The 25,362-nt window shown below is 50.5% G+C and overlaps 3 protein-coding genes across 5 annotated transcripts; 1 reads left to right on the top strand and 2 right to left on the bottom strand.

Annotated features, from left to right (window-relative positions):
- Nucleotides 1-551: 551 nt before the first annotated feature.
- Nucleotides 552-2,337, bottom strand: LOC128794368 (probable G-protein coupled receptor). The gene is made up of 2 exons (XM_053954154.1): nucleotides 2,244-2,337; nucleotides 552-1,904 (listed from the first exon to the last, which is right to left on the bottom strand). The coding sequence occupies exon 2, from the start codon at nucleotides 1,792-1,794 to the stop codon at nucleotides 565-567; it is 1,230 nt and encodes a 409-aa protein (XP_053810129.1). The 5' UTR covers nucleotides 1,795-1,904; nucleotides 2,244-2,337; the 3' UTR covers nucleotides 552-564.
- A 937-nt stretch (nucleotides 2,338-3,274) lies between these two features.
- On the bottom strand, nucleotides 3,275-9,651 carry PARP3 (poly(ADP-ribose) polymerase family member 3). Of its 2 annotated transcripts, XM_053954152.1 has the most exons (12): nucleotides 9,507-9,651; nucleotides 7,910-7,974; nucleotides 7,149-7,387; nucleotides 6,825-6,950; nucleotides 6,236-6,427; nucleotides 5,745-5,880; nucleotides 5,285-5,511; nucleotides 4,987-5,145; nucleotides 4,760-4,837; nucleotides 4,338-4,515; nucleotides 3,978-4,124; nucleotides 3,275-3,863 (listed from the first exon to the last, which is right to left on the bottom strand). In XM_053954152.1, the coding sequence occupies exons 3-12, from the start codon at nucleotides 7,329-7,331 to the stop codon at nucleotides 3,694-3,696; spliced, it is 1,596 nt and encodes a 531-aa protein (XP_053810127.1). In that variant the 5' UTR covers nucleotides 7,332-7,387; nucleotides 7,910-7,974; nucleotides 9,507-9,651; the 3' UTR covers nucleotides 3,275-3,693. The 2 variants fall into 2 exon arrangements, with proteins under 2 accessions (XP_053810127.1, XP_053810126.1); XM_053954151.1 differs by having other exon boundaries at nucleotides 7,910-9,651.
- A 108-nt stretch (nucleotides 9,652-9,759) lies between these two features.
- RBM5 (RNA binding motif protein 5) lies at nucleotides 9,760-24,755 on the top strand. 2 transcript variants are annotated; one of them, XM_053954149.1, is made up of 24 exons: nucleotides 9,760-9,862; nucleotides 9,966-10,410; nucleotides 10,621-10,776; nucleotides 12,702-12,771; nucleotides 13,245-13,318; nucleotides 15,616-15,699; nucleotides 16,123-16,183; nucleotides 16,334-16,399; nucleotides 16,547-16,707; nucleotides 17,740-17,837; nucleotides 18,315-18,402; nucleotides 18,619-18,696; nucleotides 18,789-18,861; nucleotides 19,377-19,462; nucleotides 19,778-19,856; nucleotides 20,115-20,206; nucleotides 20,740-20,904; nucleotides 21,376-21,522; nucleotides 21,602-21,673; nucleotides 22,397-22,576; nucleotides 22,786-22,860; nucleotides 23,299-23,396; nucleotides 23,483-23,612; nucleotides 24,137-24,755. In XM_053954149.1, exons 1-24 carry the CDS (start codon nucleotides 9,846-9,848, stop codon nucleotides 24,260-24,262), a joined length of 2,721 nt encoding a protein of 906 aa, XP_053810124.1. In that variant the 5' UTR covers nucleotides 9,760-9,845; the 3' UTR covers nucleotides 24,263-24,755. The 2 variants fall into 2 exon arrangements, with proteins under 2 accessions (XP_053810124.1, XP_053810125.1); XM_053954150.1 differs by lacking the exons at nucleotides 12,702-12,771; nucleotides 13,245-13,318.
- Nucleotides 24,756-25,362: the final 607 nt, after the last annotated feature.

Below are 25,362 nucleotides of genomic sequence, written 5' to 3'. Positions count from 1 at the left end.
ACCCAGAGCCAGCCCTGTGGGTGTGTCCCCCTGATCAGTGTCACAGGGAGCAGAAGCTCCTCCACGCAGACCAGACGTTAGTTTTGGGTTAAACAGCCAAGGATGGAAGTCTCCGTGTCTGCCATCCGGGCTCACAGGGGGCTCGGGGCCCTGGTGTTACTGGTGTTAGTGGCATTAGCTGGAACGTTGCTCCTGCATGGAGTGCAAGGGACATCGGCCCTTCCCCGCTGGCCAGGCGTGCTCCCACCGGGGCAATGGAGATGGGGGTGTCCCATCCCCTGCCCCTGCACAGGAGCCCCCTGGCACTCCATGTCTTGAGGAGAGCCCACCCCTGGAACTGGGCTGTGCTGGTGGAGCCAGAGACAATTCCAGCCTGCAGAAGAGAGATGTGACTTCCTCAGATCTGCCACCTTCTCCCAGCGGAGAAACCATCTTTTACCATAAGCTCAGAGGAGAGGCAAAACCTGTACAAGGACTCCTCCAAACCCAAGAGATTGGGTCCAAGCAGGTCTGATGGGTCCCTGGCAGGTCTCCTGCCCAGCACAGTGGAACAGAGCCTCCTTCTCAGCTGCTCTCTTCGGAAACTTGACCTGGGGTGGGGAAGCCCGCTGTGGTCTGGTCCAGCCTGTTCCTGGGGCTGGGGCTGATGCAGCTGGTGTGGGTCTCCAGTGTGCAAGTTGCTCTCTGGAGGAACTGCAAGAAGTTTTCCTGAACAGAAGCCTCTGAGATGGAAAGACAGAGCTCCTGGCCAAGTGGATGGTTAAGACAGCTGCGACGGAGCCGGGCCAGCTCCTCACGGATTTGGCGGTTCAGCAACCCGTAGAAGAAAGGATTAACGGCAAAGGAGGAGTAGGCAATCCAGGTGACCACCATCTCTCCGTGCCCACCACCCACAGTGCCAACAGTGACAGAGGAGTGCAAGTGGAAAGCAAAGAAAGGCAGCCAGCAGCACAAGAATTGTCCCACAATGAGGACCAAGGTGAGGATGGCCTTGTTGCTTCCTAGAAGGCGATCTGGGATGAGCCTGGGCAGCATCAGGATCCTGGCAGTGAGGATGGTCACTTGGCTGGCGATGGAGTCACATCGGTGTCTGGGTGCAACTGCCTGTGCTGGCACAGGTGCCTGCTGCAGGGACGCGGTCCGGGCCACGCGGTAGATGCTGGAGTAGACAGCGAGGATAATGATGGTGGGCAGAATAAAGCAGGTGATGCTGAAGAGGATCACAAAAACCTTCTTGTGGGCCCCGGGGCTCCAGTAGACTGTGCAGCGGCTGGCACTGGTGGCCCCATTGCCATGAGGCCATGCCACTAGTGCCAAGACAGTGGTGAGAACAGACTTGACCCAAATGAAAACCACTCCAGCCACCGCCAGCCTGATGGTCATCTTGACCTCATACCTCAAGGGGTGGACGATGTAGTAGTACCGCTCCACGCTGATGATACAGATGGTGAGAATGGAGGCACTAATGAAGCAGATGTTCAGGAATATCACGGCCTTGCACTCAGCAATGCTGTAGATAACCCAGTTGAAACAGGAGGAGCTGGAGATGATCCCCAGGGGCATGAGGAAAATAGCTGAGAGGAGATTGACCACACAGAGATGGCAGACAAAGATGAACTTCCTGAAAAGGGGCGTTTTGAGGATGATGACCATCACCACGATGTTGGCCACCAGGGCGGTGAGGGTGAGCAGGATCATGCAGAAGAGGCCCACCACCTCCTGGGCAATGGAGTGCTCGGGGATGGAGAGCAGCTCTAGGCTGTCCGTGGTGTTTGACCCCGTCCAGCTCGGCATCCCCCTCCAGGGCTAAGCCAGCAGCTCTGGTGCCTGGGCAGCAAGGGCTCTTCTCCTGTGTCCTAGAGAGGGTAACCCCACCACAACCATGGCTGCTACCTTCTCCTTGCCTGTTGGGATCAGGAGCCAGGTATGAAAGGAATGAAACAAAATGGAGAAGAGCCACAGAGAAACACAGAGACAACCAGCACACTTCCAAGGTGCTGGAGGAGGGAGAGGTAGCCAGTGAAGTCATATCACCCTGGCTCTCTCAGAGCTGGCACCCAGGCTGTCCCCAACCTGGCCAGGGATAGCATAGCTAGGTCCTGTGGGCACCCATGCCAGGCTGACACCCCGTCCCCCCTCTCCAATGGCACCACTATGTCCTGAGGTGGGACAGCACAACTTGCCTGTCCCAACCCTCTTGCTCTGGCCACAGGGGACCCCAGGGTGGGTGGGATTCAGCGCACCTTTGCTCCTGGGGAGATGAGAGATGCTCCTCTCCTCTCTGAGGTCCTGCTTGCTGGTGTTGCTCCCGCAGCAGAAGCGGGGCTGCCGGCCCTGTGTGAGGCCACGCTCGCCCTTCCCCGCTCCCGTCACCCGCTCGTCATCCTGTTTGCCTGCAGCCCGCCAGCTGCGGATGGCACCAGCTGTCACTCCCGGCGCTGCCTGCACTGCCTGCACCCGTGGCAGTCCCACGGGGACAGCTGCTGGGTCCTAGCAGCCGGCGGGGGCTCAGGAAGGGGGGATTGGGGTTCCTGAGCCCTGTGCCCCCCCAGAATGGCCACCCGCTGCACCAGGCCTGGTCCTTCCACAGGAACACCTCAGCCCTCAAGTTCCTTGGGCTCAAGGGACAGAGCTACAGGCAGGTCTGCAGCAAATCATCTCCACTGGCACAGGGTATCACAGGGTAACTGATACCCAGGGGCATCAGGGTAACACAGCTGGGAGTTGCCCTTCCCTGGCAGCCTGAGCACCCAGACACGTGCTCAAGTGGCACACGTGAGCACAGAGAAAGGCTTGACCTGGGTGCCAGGCTGGGGCAGGACAGCAGACATGGCACTAGAGGGAGGGCAGGCACTCGCCCTCAGGATGGATGGATGAATTCCTCCATGCCCAGGCAGGGCAGCAGATCTTGCTCATCCTCTGTAGCTTTGATGCCACAGGGTGGCCATGAGCTGTGTGCCTTGCTAAGGTGATGAGAGCAGCTGGCTCTCAAAGACATCAGCTTTCATCTGAAGGCTTCAGCCCCTCAAGAGTCACCCATGCCATCCCTTCAGGGACCCACTGACACCCTTCCCTACAGCACACCCGCCTTGCTGGGCAGGAAAGCAAGAGCACCACCCGGTGCAAGGCACAGTGCTTTTATTCATAGTCAAAGCAAGCTCAGTCCCCATGCCAGCCTGTCCCTTGCCAAGCCCCAGGTGGGGTGGCCAGAGAATCCAGATTATTGTAAATGCAGGCGAACCCAATGGGAAGAAATGATGATGTCCACTGTAGATCAAAAGGCTGAATGATTTCTTTATTATAACTATGCTAAAATACATTAATATACTATATAAAGGAAGTTACTAAAACTACATACCTACTTTCTCTAACTACTATATCTAACTACTACTAACTCGTGACACTGTTCTTGAGAGTTCAGATACAGGTGGGTCTGATTGGCCACCAGACTCAAACAATTCTCACCAGAATCCAATCAAGGAATCACCCTAGGTAAATAATTCTCCAAGCACATTCCACATAGGAAAAACAAGGAGCAGAAATAGAAATTGTTTTCTCTTTCTTTCTCTCTGTGCACCTCTATGAAAAATCCTGAGAGAGAGAAATGTGCTTGACACACCAGATCACGGTGCTCTGGGCTGATGGGTGTCACCACCTGGTGCAGGGCCAGGGCCGTGGTGCTCCCAGGCACCCTCAGAACTGGAGCTGGACAAGGTAGCGGATCCGGCACTGGCTTTCCTTGTAGATGACGTACTCGCTCTGGCTGAAGGAGGAGTCCTTGTAGGCGGGCATGGGGATGGGCTTGCCCTGGCACACCAGCACCTTCTTGCCATCCAGCAGCACCTCCTCATCCTGTGCAGGATCTGGGACAGAAGACACCCCAGCACCACATGAAACCTGAGATCTGACCTCTCTTCCCACTGCCCTGTGTGCACCACAGCCCCACAGCTGCCACAGCCCTCCTGCCCCCAGCTCACCCGGCTCTGTCCGGCCACAGGCCAGGACACTGTCATAGCCAGCAGGTGGCTGCCGCAGCGTGGGGTCATTGCAGGTGATGCGGTAGGGCTTGCCCAGGGCCACCTCCGTCAGGAACATGATGCCAACCTTCTTAGATGTACAGCCCACTGCCATGGGAGAAAAGGATGGGAATGATAGCACCATCCCTGGTACTCCCATCTGGTTGTGCCCAGGCCACGCTGGAACACAGGGACCAATTGCCATGGCAGGGAAGGGGCTTGGCAAGCCCACAGCTGCCTGGCAGGGGGTATGCAAAGGTGGCCAGGCTCACACAACCCTGTGGGCACCACAAGCAGCCCAGCCCATCCCAGGACCCTTACCATGGCAGGCTGATTTGCTGTTCTCTGAGGCAAAGTAGATGCCCTCGCCCAGGCGCCCGCCTGGGTGGGGCACGATGTGCAGCCCGCTCTTCAGGATGGCCACCACCTCTGCCATGTTGGTGCCATGCCAAAGCAGGCGCCGGTGCTCCAGGAGGTCATGGGCCTTGAAACGCTCATCCTGGAGAGATGCAGAGCTAAAGGCTGTCCACAGAGGGACACTTATGGGTGCCCAGGGGTGGAGGACTGCTACCCACCTCCCTAGTCCAGCCCCAGTGCCCGGCTGGAGGGGCAGGAGACTGGGTGCCTGTTTGGCCCTGCCCAGTTGGGCTGAATGCCCTCCTGGGTGGAGAAGCCCTAAAGCAATCCTAGGGTGTACCCATGGCTTCCCCACTGTGACATGGGGAGAATCACCTCCTCCTCACCTCACCATCTCGGGCCACCTGCCAGATGTTGAGGATGCGGAGTTTGCGCCCAGTCTGCATCACATAGGTTTGGATCAGCTGCCAAGGGGATGGTAAAAAAGCTGTGTCACTCCAGGCAGCCATTTCAGCAATACCCATGGTCCCACTGGGACAGTAGGAACCTTTGGGGTGCCCACAGGCCTGACATAATTGTTTCCTATTATGGGACACTGTGGCACAAGCAGCACCTGGTATTCCCGGGAAGCTCGGTCAAGCAGGGAGAGCTGGCAGCAGAGCAGGGCATAATTCTGATCCAGTGGATGGGCGACTTCTTTCTCCTCCTCCTCCTCCTCCTCCTTCTCTTTCTGTGCCTGCAGGCTCTGTGCAACCTCAATGTGAGCCAACACCTGGCAGGGACAGAGCAGGGACATCCTCACCACCAGTGCTGGGCACTGTGCTGGGGGACCAGGGCAAGCCCAGCCTCCTGCCAGCAGCTCCTGCCCCACCAAGAAGGGATGTCACACACTACATGCTCTGGCATCTCACCAACAGCATGTCCTTCTTGGCACACAGCAGGTCAGGGGAGTTGATGATGGGTGGCCGTGCCCGTCCAAAGTTGTGTGGAATGATGGTGTAGAAGCGTGAGGAGAGCTCCTCCAGGCGAGTGGCCTCGGGGGGCTGCTCCCTCAGCGCTGCCTCCAGCTCTTCCAGTGCCTCAAAGCCCCTTGCGATCTGCTGCTTGGTCAGCTTCCCCAGAGGCATCTTCTTCACATCTACAGCGGAGGACAAGGTAAACCCATCCACCCCACTCGCCCTGCAGCTACAAGAACCTCCAGTATCACCATGGGCAAGTGTGGGCAGCCAGCATGGGGTGTCCACAGTCCCATTAGGTGCCAGGATATCAGAGGGGATGCTCTAAAATCCATCAGCATCTCTTCTCCATTCACCTCCCCACCTGCACTCCCCAGACTGAGCCCATGCCACCCATCCACCCACCACCTCCTACCGATATTCATGGTCTGCATGGCATCCCAGAACATGTCACTCCTGAAGATGAGGGACACCAGGTCCTGTGTGGCTTTGTCCAAGGTGCAGGGCAGCACCCTCTGCTTGCAGACCTTGTCCCCATCCACAGGATCCATCTGCAAACATCCCACATCAGCTGCAGGCCTGCAAGAGGCTGTGGGAGCATGGCACCAGGGCTGCCCGCCTCTGTGAGGAGAGCCTGGTCCTGGGGCAGCAGAGCAATGGGCAGGTGCTGCCTCCACTTTCCATGGCCAATGCCACCCAGAAGGCCATGTTTCTCATTCAGGATGCCCTCCCACTCCATTTTAACCCATTAGCTCCAAATCTCTGCCAGCAAGCTGTTTCAGCAAGCACTCAGACCCCCCTCAAAACCCATCCCATCCTGCTGGCCCTCTTGGATGCCCTGGTGTTCAGTGGGCCAGGAGTGCAGTGAGGACCATCCCACCATGGTGACAACCTCTCAGTACTCACCCTGCGTGTAGCCTCCACCTCCTGCCCAGCCCCTGGCTGCACCTCAATGAGCGTGTACTTCCCTGGGTGCGCAATGAAGTTCTCCCTTGTTGCCCAGCTGTTCCCGGTCTTCTCCTGAAACTTCTTCTCAAATTCCTTCTTGGCAGCTTCCAGGGAGGCACAGGGTATGGGCCTGGACCGGCCCACCTCTCCCTGGCAGTGGACAGCAGTGGTCAGGACCTCCTCTGCATCCCTGCTCCACCAGGCCCATGCCAGTGGAAGCAGGCAGGAACAAGGCAGGCTGTGATAGCAAGGCTGTGGGGCAGTGAGCAGGGATGTGCTGAGCCACCAGCTCAGGAAGACACCCCAGGACTCCTTGCTGGGCTGTCACACTCACATTCACTGCAGGGACAGGTGCCACATGCCCCAGGGAGGCTGACTATGTTGTGTGAGGATCCTTGAAGCTCCTCCATTAAAGTGCTATAGCAGGACACTTGGGTGCTTGCTTTGGGACCAGGGACCACCAGGTTCACCCTCAGTTTTTGGGGTTCTGAGGGCAGGGTGGGGACAGCTGAGGTGCAGGGGATGAGCAATGCCCAGGTGGACTCACCACGCGGCCCCAGCGGCTCCAGACACTGTAGGCACCATCGTGCTCAAGGAGCTGGATGATGTAGAACTTGTTGTTGTTGGCGCTGATGTTGGTCTGGTTCAGGGTGCAGTCATAGTCCTCATAGACCTATAGTGAGTGACATGGCCTGGGCTGGCACCTGGGAGCATTCGGAGAAGGAGGGGGTGCAGAAAGGTCCCAGTGGGAACACACTGGGGTCTGCAAGGAAAACTGGGGCTGGCCCTGTGTCAACAGGGCAGGGGCTGGTCTGAGACTCCCCCACCCCTCCCACCCCTGCCCCTTTCAGTCCCTCAGCCCCGCTCTCACCCGGGCACCCAGTGCTGTGCTCAGGGGGCACAGCCCATCAATTGTGGCAGGGCGTTTCTCCTTGGGAGCAATTTTCAGGGCTGCCAAGGTGGAGCTCCAGGTGTCATCCTCCTCTTCTCCTTTCGGTTTCTTTTCCCTGTTCTCTGGCTGCTTCGAGGAAGAAGCTTGGTGCTTGGAAGCCATGACTCAGCACCCCTGCTGCCACCGGGTCAGTGCAGCCTTAATCCCCCAGAAAAATCCTTGGAGATAGCACAGGGAGAGGTGAGAGATGCTATGCTGCCCTTCCCAGAAAGTCCAGTGGGCTGTGCCTTGTTTTCCCTATGCCTTCAGCCTACAGCAGGGCTGGAGAAGGGGATGGCACAAACTGTCTCAATCTTGTCCCTGTGTCCAGGGTGGGTGGAAGAGCTTTTCAGCACCCTTCAGCCCTTGAGGGACTCCGAAGTGGAAAGAGCCCTGTGACACAGAGCCGAGGGGGAGCACAGGGGAGCTGTGTTTCCACTTCCCCTCACTAGGAACCCCCAATCCACAGTAGTGTGTCCCCAAGGCTCGGCCAGCTCTGTGCCCCCAGGGATATGCAAGAGGGGAACAATGCAACAACCGCCAGACACTAAATGTGATCCCCCCTGTCCCTATCAAGACCAGCGAAATGCTTTGATTTTGGCAGGAGGGGGCTTGGACAGCCCCTGTCTGCTATGCCCCCTGCCAGTCCCAGCTGAAGGGGACAGCAATGGGGCAGAGGTACAGGCAGCAGCCGTTCCTACCTGCTCCTGCTGCCCAGGGCTGCTTGTCGAGGAGCTGTCGAGTGCCTTCAGGCTGGTCGGGCAGCCTGTCCAGAGAAGAAACTTTTTCCTTAGGCAGCACCCACAGATGACAACAGAATCAGCTGTAACCCCTCCTGGTAGCGCATGCACCCTGTGACAGACCTGCCTGTTGCTTGACTCAACTGCCTGTCAGCCTCTACGTCTATCTGTCTGTCCGCACTGCCTGTACTGTCTGCCTGTACTGTCTGTCTGCCTGTACTGCCTGTCTGTCTGTCTGTACTGCCTGTCTGTCTGTCTGCACTGCCTGTCTGCCTGTACTGCCTGTCTGTCTGCACTGCCTGTGTGTCTGTCTGTCTGCCTGTACTGCCTGTGTGTCTGTCTGTCTGCCTGTACTGCCTGTCTGTCTGTCTGCACTGCCTGTGTGTCTGTCTGCCTGTACTGCCTGTCTGTCTGTACTGCCTGTCTGTCTGTACTGCCTGTCTGTCTGTCTGCCTGCACTGCCTGTACGTCTGTCTGCACTGCCTGTGTGTCTGTCTGTCTGCCTGCACTGCCTGTCTGCCTGTCTGTCTGCCTGTACTGTCTGTCTGCCTGTACTGCCTGTCTGTCTGTCTGCCTGCACTGCCTGTCTGCCTGTACGTCTGTCTGCCTGTACTGCCTGTGTATCTGTCTCTCTGCCTGTACTGCCTGTCTGTACTGCCTGTATTGTCTGTCTGTCTGCCTGTACTGCCTGTCTGTACTGCCTGTATTGTCTGTCTGTCTGCCTGTACTGTCTGTCTGTACTGCCTGTATTGTCTGTCTGTCTGCCTGTACTGTCTGTCTGTACTGCCTGCTCTGCCAAGCAGGCCCTGGATGAGCTGTGACCCTGACCCCACCCTGTCCTCCAGCCAGCCCCACTCCGCCATGCTCCGAGACTAACAAAAACGTCTTGAAAAAAAATAAAGATGGCACCATTTTGTGTGTTAAATATCTTTTCTTGGGTCCCAAGCAAACACTCAGGGCTAAGGGTCAGGTAGTGAGGAGGACCTGACTGCATTTGAACGTGGTTTGAAGGGTTCTCAGCAACCTCTGTCTGCTCCTGCCAGCACCCGCTGTGCTCCGAAGGGTACAGGGCCGGGCAGGAGTAGTTGTGCAGGAGCAGGGACTGGTGCTGGTGTCATGGGAAGGGGGCAGAGGTGCCCTTTGTGCCGGGAATATGGAGAGGACAACCTTGCTGGGGCCAAAATCTTGTTGGCTTTGCAGCTCCTGGGCTTGGCCATATGAGCCCAAGCAGTGCAGGTGTGGGTACAGTCCCATGTCCTCCCTTGGGGGCAGAAATTATTTGCTTTTAACTGAGGCAGGTGCTCCCCACAGGAATGGTAGGCCGTGACAACTATTTAGCTATTGACAGGGGGGAGGAGCTGAGGTTCTTCACTCTGGAGAAGAAATTACTCCAGGGGGAACTTAAGAGCCCCTTCCGGTGCCTAAAGGGGCTCCAAGTCGGCTGGAGAGGGACTTTGGATGGGGTACATAGTGATAGCACAAGGGATAACTGCTTTAAACTGACAGCAGTTTTAGACTGGACATGAGGAAGAAATGCACTGTGGCGAGGCACTGGGACCTGTTTCGCAGAGCAGTTGCGGCTGCCGCATTCCTGGCGGTGTCCAGGGTCAAGCTGGACAGGGCTCTGAGCACCCCGCTCCCATGAGTGGGGGAGGCCGGACCGCAGCACCCTTAATGGCGGCAGCCCCAACTACATTTCCCGGCGTGCCGCGCGGCCGCTGCGCCTGCGCCCCGCTGGGAAGCTTCCAGTCGGGGCGCGAGGTGGCTGCTGGGTAGAAGACGGGCGGTCCCTTAGGCGCCATTTTGTGGCGAGGCAGGGAGAGGGACTGCGCGGGTGTGCTCGGCGTGTGGTGCCGGATAGTGCTGTGCCGGGTGCCTGCGGATCCTGGGCGGCGGCATGGGCTCGGACAAGCGGTGAGCGGCGGTGGGAGGGCGGGGGGAGACGGGAGGAGTCGGGCAGTGGTGGGGGTCGCGGTGGGTGCTTCACGCTCTGAGCTCGGCCCGCTGTGCCCCGCAGGGTGAGCAGGACGGAGCGGAGCGGCCGCTACGGCTCCATCGTGGAGAGGGAGGACCGCGACGAGAGGGAGTCCCGCAGCCGGCGGAGGGATGACTACAAGAGGTCCAGTGAGGAGCGCCGCGGTGACCGCTATGATGACTATCGCGACTACGATAGCCGAGACTACGACAGCCGAGACTACGACAGCCGCGATAGCCGAGACTGCCGCGACTACGACAGTCGGGACTATGACAGTCGAGACAGCCGGGTCTGCCGAGACTACGACAGTCGCGACAGCCGCGATTGCCGAGACTACGATAGCCGAGATTGCCGCGACTACGACAGCCGGGACAGCCGAGACTACGATTGCCGGGACTACGATAGTCGGGATTGCCGAGACTACGACAGTCGCGATAGCCGAGACTATGATAGAGACTACGACAGCCGCGATTACGATAGCCCCGAGGTGAGCGGGGTCGGGGGGCCGGGGCCGGCACTCCGGGGTCTGCGGGGCGGAGGGCACCGCGGGAGCGGGTTTGATCCTGGAGCGCTGCCCGAGGCCACGGGGAGCAGCCCCGGGCGGGCGGGCGGTGTCCGTGTCGCCGTCCGTTCGTGTGGCACTGTGGGGACACGCTGCAGGGAATCGCGGTGGCTAACCCTGGGCGCTGGCTTCCAGAGGGAGCGGGAGCGCAGGAACAGCGACAAATCAGAGGACGGATACCATTCCGATGGCGACTACGGCGAGCACGACTACAGGAACGATATTAACGATGAAAAAGAAAGCAAGACCATCATGTTGCGTGGGCTCCCCATCACGGTTACGGAGAACGATGTGAGTAGCCGGGCAGGGCTGTGCCTGCCTTGCCCCCGGGCAGGGCCGTGCCGGAGCGGTTGCTGCCATTTTGTTGAGCGCTGCATCATGGTGGCTCCTCTCCAGCGCTGTCGCGCTGCCATTTTGAGTCCTGAAAGCATTTAAACTCCCAGTGTTAAGTAATAGAGGTCAGTTCAATGTTAATCGGTCCCTTTCAAACGGAACGAGCTGTGAATACTCGTTTTTTCACGGATGCTTTCCCTAAGAATGGATTTTAAACTACCTGCTCTTTGCTGCTTTTCTGTAGGAGAGGGAAGAGGCAGATTTTTTTTTTTGCCGCTTCGCCCCACTGCAGGGAGGGGCACAAGGACAAAGAGGTGGCACTCACCAGTTTTTCTGGTCTTTACCAAGGCCAGAACTTGTGACCGATGGGGTCACACACAGTCACCGAGCTTCTTAGCCGAGCACAGCCGCGCACAAAGCTGCTTTGTGTGGGCACAGCTGTGGGAGTCAAAATGGCCGCTGCCGAGCTGAGGGAGCAAGTACTGACGAGCTTGGTGCTTACTTGTCTGACGTGTTTAATAAAATGATGTTAAAGCTTTAAGGTTTTCTTATTTATGGTAGCTTCTTAGTTTTTTTTTCCTTACTGGGTTATTTTGGTTACCAAGCTATAAGCACACAAGTGCTATTTGAAGGGTAAAAGCTGAGCTATCCCAGTTTGTTTTCAGTCAAGACTCCGCCTCTGCCTCCAATGTATATATACCTTAATTGCTAACACAGAGAATACATTTGCACCATTTCTACAATGGAGATTTTTTCCTTTGCTTTTTCGTTGATTACTTTTTACCCTCCTGATATTGAGGGTTCCTATTCACCATATACTGCTCTAGCATTTTCATGAGTGTTTGAAATCAAGTATAGGTTCCTGCATACAAATGGCACAGCCCAGTCAGATGATACACAGAATACGTTAGAACAGTTCCTGTTTCTGATATATTGATGTTGTAGCTCTACATTTGTGCAGTAACTGTAGCATAATTTATACATATGTTTAATTCCGGACTCAGAGTGTAGACAATGCATCTTGGAATGTAGAGTTGAATTCTTACGTTTACATTACTTGTGTACACAATTTTATTTTTTTCCTACATTTTTCATAAGAAAAATTCACTTGCATATCTGATATTATTTCCAGTCAGCATATAAATGGGCAGCTTTAGATAAGTTTTGATTCTGCTGAGCAGCCCTGTTGCATGTCATATAGTTTGAATTCTGTGAAAGCTGCCAGAAAACCTTGTGTCTTCTGCTCCAGAGTAAAAAAAAAAATTAAGTATTTGTTTTTCCTCCATGCCTCTGCGTAGTGGGTGAGGCTGCCTGTGCCATAGCAGCTTTGTTACACCTGAAGAACTGACATTTCTTTAGCTTTTTCTTTCATGACATCTTCTTCACAAATCTACTTTATCCTGAAAAACCAATGGAAATCAGTTAGAGGATGTGATCTTTAGCATGAGGCTGAGGAATATATTCATCATAGAGCCTTGCAGTGCAGGCTTCTTGTTTTTCATTGCTAGGAGCAGAGGCTTTCTAGAGATGCAGGGAGAGGGATACCAGCAGTGTTCTTTTTAAAATCTTGGGATCATGCACAGTCTTTGCCAAATACTGTCCAGATAATCTGAGAACACACAATCGCGGGAATTCATGTTCTGGATGGTTCAGTGTCCTGAGTGGGGATTACAGTTGGTTTAGCGTGTAGCAGAAGATTGTGTGGACTTTGATGATCATCAGTCCCCGGTTGGGTTCTCAGTAAATGTTTCCTTTGTCTTTGAGATAGTGTTGACAACATTGTTTTGTGTGTCTCTTTCATGGTACTGCAAGGTAGGTGGTTTCTGTGCCTTCTGTCTGCCAAGTTACAAAAATTTTAACTGTTGGATCAAAATCTCCTGCAGATTCGTGAGCTTATTGAGTCCTTTGAAGGTCCTCAGCCTGCAGACGTGAGGCTGATGAAAAGAAAGACAGGTGAGAGCTCTTAATCCAGTTTTTGACATCACTTTCCTCTTCCCCAGCCCAAAAGAGTATCCAGAATTGTCCCCAAACTGCAAGCACATGCAATAAAAAAAAAAAGGTTTGCCATGGCTAAGGAATGTGGCTTTTTGGAAGACTTAGATAGCTGGTCAACATGTTAAAAGAAGTCTGTCTACAGGGGGTTTTGTTAACAGGTATTGGTAAGTAATAATAGTGTAAACCCATTTAATTGTATGTAGTCTGTTGCATGGTTACCCTTAAACATGGATTCAAATCGAGTGAAATGTAGCCAGTTAAGGCAGCTTGGTTCCTTGCCATGGCAAAATAACGAGCAGATCCCAGCAGTTGACGTCGCATTTGTAAAGCTGCTTTGTCATGAAGTAATGAAGCAGTTGGAGAGAGATTCACCTGTTTTAAAGGAACTGACTAACACAAGTATCCCGTCTATATCTGAATGCTGTCTCTAGGTGTAAGCCGTGGTTTCGCCTTCGTGGAGTTTTATCACTTTCAAGATGCTACCAGCTGGATGGAAGCCAATCAGGTTGCTTCACTCACCAAGTCTAGATATTCCTGAAAATGGAACAAGTCTGTACAGTTTAACGAGAAAAAAAAAAAGGAAAAAATAGAGGTGGAAGGAGTGGTTTGTTCCATAACAGTGATTTAAAGAATAAAAGCTTTGTATATATTAAAATTTGTAACATACAAGACAAAATTAGGAGAGAAAGTTCTACTTTGGTAAAAGGTGCCATTGTTTTAAATGACATGGTTTCCATTTAATTGGCTTATGAAGATTTGGCTAGTAGTCGTTAAAAAATCCTAGCTTATTTCCACTTGATGTTTCCTTCTCTGTTGCCAGAGAAAGCACCACATCTCTGTGTTACATTGGTATTAACCCTGAAAGAGAATTGTCAGTTCTTGGCAATAATCTGTTACCCCAGTTAAAGAGGGGGAACTGGCTCTTCTAGAGAAAAAAAGCATATTCATTTCAACTAAATTAGGCAGACAGTGAGATCTCACATCTGTTAGGTTCTGTATTTTGGCTTTTTTGTTACTATGACTTGATAAGGAGCCAAAATGCAGTTAGAATCCTCTGGTTTGTTTTCCCATGAGATTTTCCTGTAACACTGCAAACAGTTTCACTTGCTTTTGCTACTTTTTTGAGCATTCATAACCTATTTTAACAACAGAACTTAAAAATACTCTCAAAGCAAGCGAAGTGTCAAATCACTGATTTTTTTCTTGCACCTGAATATTTGATGCAGTGGTCCTATGACAACATTATGACTGTTTCTCTGCTCTGTTGATGTTACAATAAAGAAATGGCAGTTCCAGCAGATGGAACTTGTCATATGCCTTGTGCTGGAATAGTGTTTCATATGTCGCACACTATGGGTGAGATCTCCAGCCAGAGAGCAGCTTTCAAATTCTGTTTTCCTGACATGCTGCTCAGTAGGGCAAGTGGCTACAGGGGAGAGACTAATACCAAGAAATTAATGCTGAGCATATTTTCAGAAATTTATTTTTTTTAATATATACAAAGCTGTACTGATGCGTAATTTATTGAAATACACTCAAATTCACTCCAGTAAGCAGCCACCTTAGTAGTAGGGAAAACATAGCCTGTCCCCAGCAGCCGGGTTGCTGACTGTTAGATGACAGAACGATGTATTGCAACTATGCCAGCAGCCTTGTTTCTATGTGTGCACATCCAGTGAGTGCTGGGCCCTCCAACCCTCCCTCCTGCCGGTAGGAGCAATGGCTTTGCCCTGTTCAGTCGTGCAGAATGTGAGAGCCTTATTCATGCTACGTGCTAGATCTGTGTCAGACCCTGTTATCAGAAAAGCCACTGGTCCTGACACTGTGGTACCTCTGCAGAAAGCCAACCTGCTGTAAAAATGGTTCTGCCGTTGCAGTGTCTGGGGTGTGGCCTCTAATATGCACTGCCTCACATGTGCTTCCACCTGTTTGACCAAAATATGTTGATAGCCATATTTTGAAAGGTCATTCTGCATACCCACGCTTGGCAAAGCGTGAGGCTGAGAGTCAAGGCTTCTTAATAGCTGTAAATTCATAACTCCTCTGAAGTCAGAGTGAGAGGACATGCTGAAAGCATTATGAACTTTTCCTACCCCTGGAGAAGCTTCACGTGCAGTCTAGTTACTCATTTTGGAGAGCTCTTGCCTGAATGAAGAACACAAACCTCTTGTGCAGGCTTCCAATTGAACTGATGCAGTAGTCAAATGAAACCACTCTTGAGTTATGTTTCAGTTGATGGCACTTGTAATCCAGCCTTCAAGAAGTCTAAGCAGGGTCCCTTTGGGAGGAATTACTGTATTTTCAAGGGGACACTTCTGAAGTGTGCTTGGAAAAGTAAATCCAAATGTGGTTAAAAGGTCTGGGGTGTTTGGAGTAAGGGACGAAGTGAAGCAGTCACCTAAGGACATATTTAAAAAGTCTCTCAGTGCTATACCAGAAGTGAATAGAAATGTGGGGGCAAAGAGACTCCTAAAAATGTGTTAATCTGAATGCAGCAGATTAGGACTCCTGTCTCCTTGGAGACACTTTCTGGTTCCATGTCAGCGTTTAGTGTTTGGCAGCTTTTTCTACACTCCCTGATTCTGTTTATCTTTGCTCCACATCCCATTCTCTTACTGCCCTCGTCCTCCTCTCTGCAGGATTGGATGGGCAGGGTGTAGGTGGCGGTGGTTGTCCTCCACATCCTCCCCATATGTTGTCCATTTAATTCAGGAGCACTGATTCCTCCGAAGGGTGCTCTGCCATGGGAAAATGGACATGTGTGTCTTGAAACAGGAATAATTGAAACCACTTTTTTTGCAGAAAAAGCTGGTGATCCAAGGGAAGCAGATTGCAATGCACTACAGCAACCCAAGGCCTAAATTTGAGGACTGGCTCTGCAACAAGGTACAACACATGTTTCTGTGTGAGAGTTTGTCTTGCTCTAGAGCTCACCACTTGCTCAGTGGTTTAAAGAAAGTGACACCTAAATCAAACCTGCTTCTGCTCCCCATAAAGTTAAATTATTCCCCAACATGTGTTCCCTTCTAACACTGCTTTTAGTAACTATGTTGTGACTATGCCTGGGATTGTTAGCCAAAGACTACACAGTTAAAATAACTAATTTGGAATGACTAGGGAGAAAGTAGCTGGGATGTTCTGAAAAGCAGCTGTGGTGCAGATAAAGGTGGCTTTTGATGTTCCAGATTATTCTGGTGGGTTAGCTTTGTTGTGTTACTTTGTGTGAATGTCTGGGTTTCGTTAGTGTACAGCAAATGCAATGTTATTAAAATTACCCAAGTTCTTACTGGCTTCTCTTGTTTGTCACAGTGCTGTCTTTACAACTTCAGAAGGAGGCTAAAATGCTTCCGCTGTGGAGCGGACAAATTTGGTACGTTACCATGATCTCTTTCAGTTTGTGGGAAATTTCTGGCCTATGTAGGAACCAGAGTTCCGTGTAGGTTCTAGACTGGCTTACGAAATGCTGAGCTTGAAGTGAATGAGCCATGTCCTGACTGAAATATTTTCTCTTCATATGAAGATTCAGAGCAGGAGGTACCACCTGGGGCAGCAGAAGCAGTTCAGTCTGTGGATTATTACTGTGATAGTAAGTGATCTTTGACTTACTCTAGAATGTGAAATGTAAACACACATACTAAAAATCCCTTCCGTACCTCAGCCTGCCAGCTGAAGGACTTGAAATACTCTGCAGAGTTATGGTGTGCACTGCTAATGTCATCCTTTTTCTCCTCAGCCATCATTCTTCGAAACATTGCTCCTCACACAGTAGTGGAATCCATCATGACTGCCTTGTCTCCGTATGCATCTCTGGCAGTCAATAATATTCGTCTTATCAAAGACAAGCAAACTCAGCAGAACAGAGGCTTTGCATTTGTGCAGCTGTCTTCCGCCATGGTGAGGACTTTACTGGTGTTCTGGAGAGGAACAGCTGGTTAACCACCTTCTCTCCCTTGCAGCATATAGAGCCCTGAGCTGTCTGAAGGACTGTGCCCCTTCAAGGGGTGTTGATGGACACTGTGTGTCAAAGCTGATAATATGTAGCTGCAGTTTGAAAGGTGGTGGGATGTTGGGAGCACGTTGAAAATCTATTCTGGTAGCAGAGTTCTGTTCTGGATTGTAACCTAGCTTCGTGCTTGGATTGCAGAAGTACTGGTGCAGGATCATACTTTGTTGACAGATTCTAAGATCTGGGGCATACAGTGTGGGAACAGGTGCATAGAATTAGGCTTCTTCCACCTTGAGAGGAGAGGAGGAGGCAGATGTTGCTCTTCTTAGCAGCATCCAGTGGGAGGGTGTAAGGACAGCAGGAACATATTCTCAGGGATACATAGGGAGCAGCCATAAATTTAAACACAGGAAATTGCAGAGGTACAAGAAAAGCCTCCTAAGTTTCAGAGCGGTCATATGCTGGCATGGGGTCCGTGAAGGGCAGTGAATCTGTGTTCTTGGATGTGCCTCTGAGGGATGTGGCATAGTGGTGGACTTGGCAATGCTGGGTTAACCGTTGGACTTGATGATTTTAAAGGTCCTTTCCAACCTGAATGATTCATTGAGTCTGTACATCAAACTCGAGCAGCAGTGTGATCTGTTTGGATCTGCTTTAGTCAGAAGAAAGCAGGTGGTTGGATTAAAACAGGTGCCTAATCTCAGTTTTTGCTGATGTCCCATTTGGAGTAGTTTGTGTCTTGATAAAGCTAAACTTTTGGAACATATTTAATACTACGTGACCCAGGGAAATGCTCAGTATTTTCACGTGAGCTGTTAGTCTCGCTGTGCTCTTCTTCATATGTGTAATGTGAGGAAATGCAGATGTTTTTACATCTTTAGCTCTTTTCAGTGGCTCTACATGAAAAGATGGAGTCTGGGGGACTTCTGAATCCCCTGCAGTAAACTACCCTTCATAATAATGAGTATTTTTTGTTCTAGGATGCTTCTCAACTGCTACAGATTTTACAAAGTCTTCAGCCACCATTAAAAATTGATGGCAAAACAATTGGTGTGGACTTTGCAAAGAGTGCCAGAAAGTGAGTGTGATAGCAGTCAATTGCATTTTTGGTTTTTGCTTTTTTTAAATTCACATATCCACCCCTTCCCTGTATATTGGATGGTTTCTTCTTGTCACCCATGCTTTTATTAAACAAATTCTAACTCCAATATTTTGCTTCCCATAAGTCACTTGTGTTGCATGTATCCTGCTTTCACCAGGAGACTGAAAGCAGTGTTCCTCACACCCCTGTTTCCAGTCCTCTGAAGATAACACTGTAACCGTGTTCACAGCACATTTGTTTCCTAGGAGACCTTCTGACTTGTTACTGACTTTACAACAATGAACCTGAAGTCCTTTTACTTGGCCAAGCAATGTTTTGGCTTATTCATTACACTCTGAATGTTTTATAACTGCCAAGAAATCAATGTGTGAGGGCAGACTCCACTTCCTTGCATAGGGAGACACTTCAGTAAAAAGCAGTACTTACTCAGGTGCCTGATTTTTGTGATTGCAGAGACCTGCTTCTCCCAGATGGTAACAGAGTCAGCGCCTTCTCTGTGGCAAGTACAGCCATTGCTGCAGCTCAGTGGTCATCCACTCAGGTATGATTTGGAATCCTGCTTTCCTGAAAATTAAAATCTAGACCGTGTAATTGCCTTGCTGGTCACATGCTTGGTTCAATTGTTTAATGGCAGATCCAGCCTTGAAAAGATCTGGTCCACACACAATCTGTTTGGAGCCTAGGCAGTGGGGTGCATGAAATTATTTAATAAAGTATTTTATCTTTCCCTGACAAATACTATCTTCTTGAATTGCAGCCACAGACTGGAGAGGGCAGCACCCTTGACTACAGCTATCTCCAGTCAGGACAGGATGGATACTCACAGTATGCTCAGGTTAGTAGCAGAGATGTGCTCTAACCAGCAGGTTGTCATAATTTGGGCATGCAGATTACTCACCTTGTGTTGTCATTCATTTCCCTTTACAGTATTCCCAGGATTATCAGCAGTACTACCAAAATCAAGGAGGAGTGTTGGACACAGACACAGCTACCATATCAGGTAGTGCTTCCAGCATCTTAGAAGCAATTGTTTGTAATGATAATTATGCAGTAGTATTTTACCTATTTTTGTTAATTTGCTGCGCAGAAGAAGACTTGGCTCATTCTGCTCTCAGGATGTCTGAATGAGGATGCATTATCAAAGAACTGTAACAGATTTGTTGTAGTGGAACCTCTCGTGCAAGATGAGAGAGAAGTGTCTATTACAGACTATTGACTAAGGTCTTGAACTTAGCTAGCGGTGTAAGAAGCTCTAGCAAATGTTCAGCAATAACAGCTGTAGAGGCCAGGAATTGCTGACTTTGGGAGCAGAATATTTCCTCCTGAAAAGGAAACTATTCCTTGTCTGGGTAGAAGATACCCACTGTGTATCTATCTCCTTTAGAATGTTTATTGCCTTGTTTGGCTGTTGGAGCTGGAATTAGTAGCTGAAACTATAAACAAAGTAATTTTAGCCCTAGGATGCAGTAGTTTTACAAATTAGTTCGCTTATGCATTGCTGCTCTCTTTTGGCAGGAGCTCCAGTCACTACAACGACAGCTGCAGTTGTGTCCCAGAGTCCTCAGCTGTATAATCAGCAGACAAACTCACCTGATTCTCCGGTAATTACAGCACTGATGAGTTCTTGCTTTCAAAGCCTGGGATAGGTGGCTTAGCTGTAGCCTTTGATTTTTTAAGTGGGTGGTACAGCAAAGCTTCTGAGTGTCCGTGGGTTAGTCACAGTGCTTGTGGTCATAAGTCACCTGCCATTTCTTTGGGATGGTTTTGTTCTTTGACAAAGGTGAGTGCCAAGCATGCTGGTGAGGAGGAGTTAGCTGTCGTACGCGTAGGGTGCGCTGCTCACGCCTTGGCTTGCTGTCCTTGTTTTCTTGGTGACAGATTTTCTAATTGAGGTTTGTGGTTTGGGTTTTTTTCAGACCCAATCAGCACCACCTACCACTAGCAGTCAGGCACAGGCAGCTCCTCCGACTGGCGTAGTGCCTGGAACCAAGTACGGTAAGTGCTCGGGAGCTGCTCTTGGGGACAGGTTTCTGTCATGGTAGCAATAAAACTCGGCTTTGGCCAAGTGCTCCATCACCCTGTCATGGTGAAGCTGCCCCTGGAGAGCGTTGGCTGCACGGGTGATTAAGAGCCCTTTACAGACGTGTCTGCCGTTGTGGCTTCTATAATCTCCGAATTTTACCTGAAATGTAGAAAGATACCTGTCTGAATTCGTCTGGAACGACCATGTCCCACGCTTTAATTTTTTTACAGCTGTCCCTGATACTTCCACCTACCAATATGATGAATCTTCAGGATATTATTATGATCCTATAACAGGGCTCTACTATGATCCTAATTCCCAGGTAAACACAAGTTCTTCCCACATGTCTTAACTGTTAAGGTCCATTAGTTTCCTGTCATCATACGAGTGACATTTGAAGTTCACAACATACCAAATATTGCAGATAACTCTCAGCAGTGTGCGTAGGGCTGGGACTTGATTTCCCTCTGGTATAGCCCTGCATTTTTCTTTCCTTAATTTTCCTCCACATTTGGCCCATATAGGATTAGCACTTGTCACAGCCACTGTAACTGAGCTATTTCGTTGCGGAGTGCCCAGCAAAGTGCACCCAGCTCTGGGCTCTGGTGGGTCATCTCTTGGGAGAAGCAAAAGATTCTCCATAATGCTGTTGGGCAGAACAGCCTGTGTTTGGGGACAGAGGCTTCAGCCACTTCCTGCCTTTCGACTCCTCTGTGGAGTCTGCAGAACTTGTTTGGACTCTACAAAACGCCTTCCCGTGTGGTGCAGTAGTGTGAATCAGCTTGTTTGGGTTCTCCCGTGGACACTGAGCTTGTGTGAGGTGTTTAACTGTCTGCCTCTCCTTCCCTCTGGCAGTATTACTACAATGCCTTAACCCAGCAGTACCTGTACTGGGATGGCGAAAAGGAGACCTACATGCCTGCAGCAGAAGGTGTCACGTACCAACAGACAGCTACGACAACCACCACCAAAGAAGTGAAAGAGAAGAAAGAGAAGCCTAAAAGTAAAACAGCCCAACAGGTAAAAGACAGAATGGGATCATAACTGGGATAAAGTCTTCTCTGTGGAATGGGGTATTTCTCCTTTCTCATGAGAAAGGAAATCCTAAGTTATTCAGTGGGGTGCATGCCTTCAATTTGCAGGCACTGTGGGGGGCTGAGGAGAGGTGGAGTTGGCAAGGCTTCAGTGCAGAAATAAGCTCTGCATAGGAGGAGTGCTTATGAAATCCTGCCAGGATCAGTGGGAGTATAACTGAGCCATCACATAGAGGATTAGCTTGATAAGAAGGGTTTGTACAGTAAAAGCAGCAAGCTGTGTTATCTTTGAATGCTGTATACAGGGAAACACCTGCACTACATCCAGTGTTCTGTGGTTTAAAAATAAAAGATAGTGGGTTGTCTTGTTCTGAAACTGCATGTGAGATTGAATGGGTGTCATAAGAGATTGATTGTTTTGAGAGGAGCTGTGTGAGCAAACCACTCTGCATTTCAGATTGCTAAAGACATGGAGCGCTGGGCAAAGAGTTTGAACAAGCAGAAAGAGAACTTCAAGAATAGCTTCCAGCCACTGAGTACCAGGGAGGAGGAGCGTAAGGAGTCAGCAGCTGCAGATGCAGGCTTTGCCCTCTTTGAGAAAAAGGTGAAGGTGATGGCAGTGGTGTGTGGTGGGGTTCTTGTGACAGAGAGCTCCGTGCTCATGGCATTCTTGTCTCATCCAGGGAGCTTTGTCTGAGCGACAGCAGATCTTGCCAGAGGTGATGAAAAATGGAGATGATGAAAATCCACTAAAGGTGAGTATGGTAGAGGAGCTCTAGCCAATACTTGCTTTGAAACCTGGATTTCGATGGCATTACCTGTAAAAAGTGGTGCTGATGACTGCAGTGGTGTGGTGCAAGTGCAATAGGCTGCATGACTGAGATACGCTTAGGACAGCTGTGATTCTTCTTACTCTTAAGCTCAGTTGGGGTTTTGAGGTTTCTACATGGGCTGTACTGAGAAGTTTTGTTTGGCTACTGTGGTTGTACTTCTTTTGAGTTGCAGTAGTTCGAAGTGTGGGCCCAGTACTTCATAGAACAGGGACCCTGCAACAGAGGTGGCAGAGAAGGCTGAAATACTAAACACCTTTATTTCAGTCTTCACTGCCAAGGCCAGCCCTTAGGAATCCCTGACCCAGGAGAACATGAGAAAAAGAGCTAGCACTGTGAGAGTGCTAGCTTTCTCGAGCACTGGAAAGTTTCCTAGAGACTCTGGAGTCTCCTTTCCTAGAGATGCTCAGAGGTCATCAGGACACAGTCCTGAGCAGTATGTGCTCGGAGTAGACCCTGTTTAAGCAGGAGGATTGGACTGGATGACCTCCAGTGGTCCTATCCAACCTCAGACATTCTGTGATTTCATCCTTAGTAATGGGAGCATGCTGTTCCTCCTGTCATACACATCTGCAGCTTTTCTTCCCTCTTTGTGCTCTCTGAACTGTGGCACTGTTGCATTCCCCTAATGCTGTCTTTCCTTTTCAGCGTGGCCTTGTGGCTGCCTACAGTGGTGATAGTGATAATGATGAGGACTTGCTGGAAAGAATGGAGAATGAGGAGGAGAAGCTGACTGACTGGAAGAAGATGGCTTGTCTGCTGTGTAGAAGGCAGTTCCCAAACAAAGATGCTCTGATTCGTCACCAGCAGTTGTCTGACTTGCACAAGGTAGTTACACTACATAGTGAGGAAAATACTGGGTTGTCATAATTCAGTGTGTAAACCCAAAACCATGAGGCATGTTGCTGTTTGGAAAACTTTTTCTTAAAGCAGAAATCTGCAGGTAGATTGTTGCTCTCCCAAAAGTCAACTACTTCATTTAAGAAGAGTTATTGTACATTTCATGTTGTTGAAGTGAATCTCTCTTCTTGTTTCAGCAAAACATGGATATCTATAGGAGATCAAAGCTTTCCGAGCAGGAACTTGAAGCCTTGGAGCTGCGTGAGAGAGAGGTCAGTGTTGAGATGAGCAGATGAGTAGCTCATGGAAAACCTGTGCAGGTGATCTGTTGAGCTCTCCTTATCCTGACACACGTCACTTGAGATAATCCTGTAAGCCAACCCCTTTTCCAGTCAACGTTCAGAGCTGCCCTGTGAGATGGAGAGAAGTGTCCTGTATCCCACAGATCTGGCTTAGCATGGAAGGCTCATTCCACCTCTAGATCAAGGCTGCCAAACTGGGACTAAAAACCTGCAAGTCTCTTCCTGCCTCAGTACTGGTTCAGATGGTGCTCCAGGGATTTGGGTCTTAGGCTCTGCTGTTGGTGGTGCTAGTATTAGTGGGCTACAATCTACAGTGTTCAGTAGTAGCAGGTGTTTATCTGACTCCCATAGCTCAAAGCTGGACAACAATGTCTTGAAATCCATGCTAACTGTAGTTGCTTTATGCAGATGAAATACAGAGACAGAGCAGCTGAGAGGCGGGAAAAGTACGGCATCCCTGAGCCGCCGGAGCCCAAGCGCAAGAAGGTCTACGATGCAGGCACAGTGTACGTATCTGAAAGCTCCTCAGCAACTGCCTCAGTGCAGCGTGAGCAGTGTGGCTAACTTGTTAACTCTTCTCTTCTTCCTGCAGGAATTACGAGCAGCCCACCAAAGATGGCCTTGACAACAGTAATATAGGCAACAAGATGCTGCAGGCCATGGGCTGGAGGGAAGGTTCGGGCTTGGGAAGAAAATGCCAGGGCATCACAGCTCCCATTGAGGTAAGTAAAGAGGGATGTCTCATTGAGGAGGGTTGGTGCCTTTGGTTTTTTTTCTTGTTTAACCAGAAGCGCTTGCTGCTGAAGAGCTCTGAAGGAATAAACTGCCAGCCACTGCAGAGCTGTCTCTATTTATGTTGGCTCCTGCTCATGTTTGTCCCATTGGATGCTGAAGCAGAGGCATGGCTGTGTCTTCCTCCATTTGGTATTTGACTCCTGAGGCACTGTGGCCCCAGTACACCAGGAGGGGCTGCCCTCCCTCCAGTTGTTGCCTTTCCTGGCCTTGCCTGTGCTCCAGCTTGTAATGTTAGGAACTGTTCTGCGCAGATGGAGTGGGGCCAGAGTAGTGTGAGGTATGGGGTATTACATGTGCTCCAGTCTCTTGGTGTCCATGGTGGTATTTATGGTTGTAGAGATGCCCAGGGAAGTTTGGGAAGCTGGCTGGATTGATGGGATTTTTGGTGGTGCCCTCGTGGTGGTTTGGCCACTCGCTGCAGAGCTGAAGTGTGTCTCTCTCTTCCTTGCAGGCCCAAGTACGAATGAGAGGAGCTGGCTTGGGAGCCAAGGGCAGCTCCTATGGTGTCTCCACGGCAGATTCGTACAAAGATGCAGTGCGGAAAGCCATGTTCGCTCGGTTCACAGAGATGGAGTAACCCCTCTGGCCTGCAAAGCACTTCTTGTTAGCAAGAACTGACTGTTAAACTCTGTAGCCTTGGTGACCTGGCTGTATCCTGGCTTTGGTTTAGAGTTGACCATTTCATTCCCTTGGACATTGTTCCCTGCTCAGCATGTAACAAACACTTCCATGAGCAGATTGTTTGAACTGACTCAACATCATGCTGGAGAGCTCCTGGTTAGACCAAAGGGGATGGCTGATCTTTGTATGGTCGTGTATATAGTGTAATGTATTTTGTGTTTTAGCATGTTGTCCAGGTACTGCTCCTGCCCTCTGGAGCAGCAGCAGGGCCTGTTAGCTGTGCTTTCAAACTGTCTCTGTTCTCCTTTTGTTGTATTGTCTGTGGTTTTTTTTTGAGAATTTTCCTGTACATTTTGTATGATACATCTTTGTATAGACTTTTTGAAGACTTTGATTCTAGTTGCCAATTTGGCTCATTTCCAAATGAAATACATCCAAAAATTATCCTATTTCTGTTTCTTGGTGGGTGAATGAAGAATTACGTTGCCAGTGCTACTTGTCCTTTCTGTAATTCTACTTCTTCCTTGATGAGACTTCATCCTGGAGTCTCCGTTCCATGCAGCTCTCCACTCGCCTCACTCCTTGTATCCCTGTGCTGTGCCTTGTTCTCAGCATCTTTCTCATAGCTCCAGCATGGATGGTGGCTGGTGGAGCATCAGATCTCTCTGTAGCCCTCCTTGCCATCACTGTAGGAGCAGGAGAGCTGCTGCAGCAGCAGTGTCTGCACTTGCCCAAGAGCCCTGGGTGTTATCTGCTGGCCCTTTGGTGGGCAAGGAGGGAGGTGATATGTGTGGCACCTTGGGGGGAAGGTTTGTGTGCTCCACCTCAGATTCTTCTGGGCTGCCTAGATGCTGTGGGGGAGCTGCAGGCTGGGTGGTGGATGAGGTTCCCCAGAGTTGTTCTGCAGCTGTCCCGTTTCTGCCTTTCTGTTCTCTGCCTGTGCTGTGCCTTGTTCACACTCTTCACAAGAGCCAAGTTAAGCAGAGCACATCTTGGCCCTGAGCTCTGCCTCTTGCTATTGGCTGTGGGTCTTGCTCAGCCTCCACACAAAGCTGA

The sequence above is a fragment of the Vidua chalybeata genome, chromosome 12 (assembly GCF_026979565.1).
Source record: "Vidua chalybeata isolate OUT-0048 chromosome 12, bVidCha1 merged haplotype, whole genome shotgun sequence".
NCBI lineage: Eukaryota > Metazoa > Chordata > Aves > Passeriformes > Viduidae > Vidua > Vidua chalybeata.
The sequence above is the reverse complement of the archived record's forward strand: the minus strand, read 5'-3'. Positions and strand labels throughout refer to the sequence as shown.

Excerpts from the sequence above, each read along its gene's own strand:
- PARP3 (XM_053954151.1), bottom strand. The coding sequence starts at position 7,331 with ATGGCTTCCAAGCACCAAGCTTCTTCCTCGAAGCAGCCAGAGAACAGG. Across the intron at positions 5,146-5,284 it reads CCAAGAAGGACATGCTGTTG|GTGTTGGCTCACATTGAGGT; the intron begins GTGAGATGCCAG and ends TGTCCCTGCCAG. Across the intron at positions 4,838-4,986 it reads GAGCTTCCCGGGAATACCAG|CTGATCCAAACCTATGTGAT; the intron begins GTGCTGCTTGTG and ends TCCCCTTGGCAG.
- RBM5 (XM_053954149.1), top strand. Across the intron at positions 18,697-18,788 it reads GATACTCACAGTATGCTCAG|TATTCCCAGGATTATCAGCA; the intron begins GTTAGTAGCAGA and ends TTCCCTTTACAG. Across the intron at positions 20,207-20,739 it reads ACTATGATCCTAATTCCCAG|TATTACTACAATGCCTTAAC; the intron begins GTAAACACAAGT and ends TCCCTCTGGCAG.
- LOC128794368 (XM_053954154.1), bottom strand. The coding sequence starts at position 1,794 with ATGCCGAGCTGGACGGGGTCAAACACCACGGACAGCCTAGAGCTGCTC.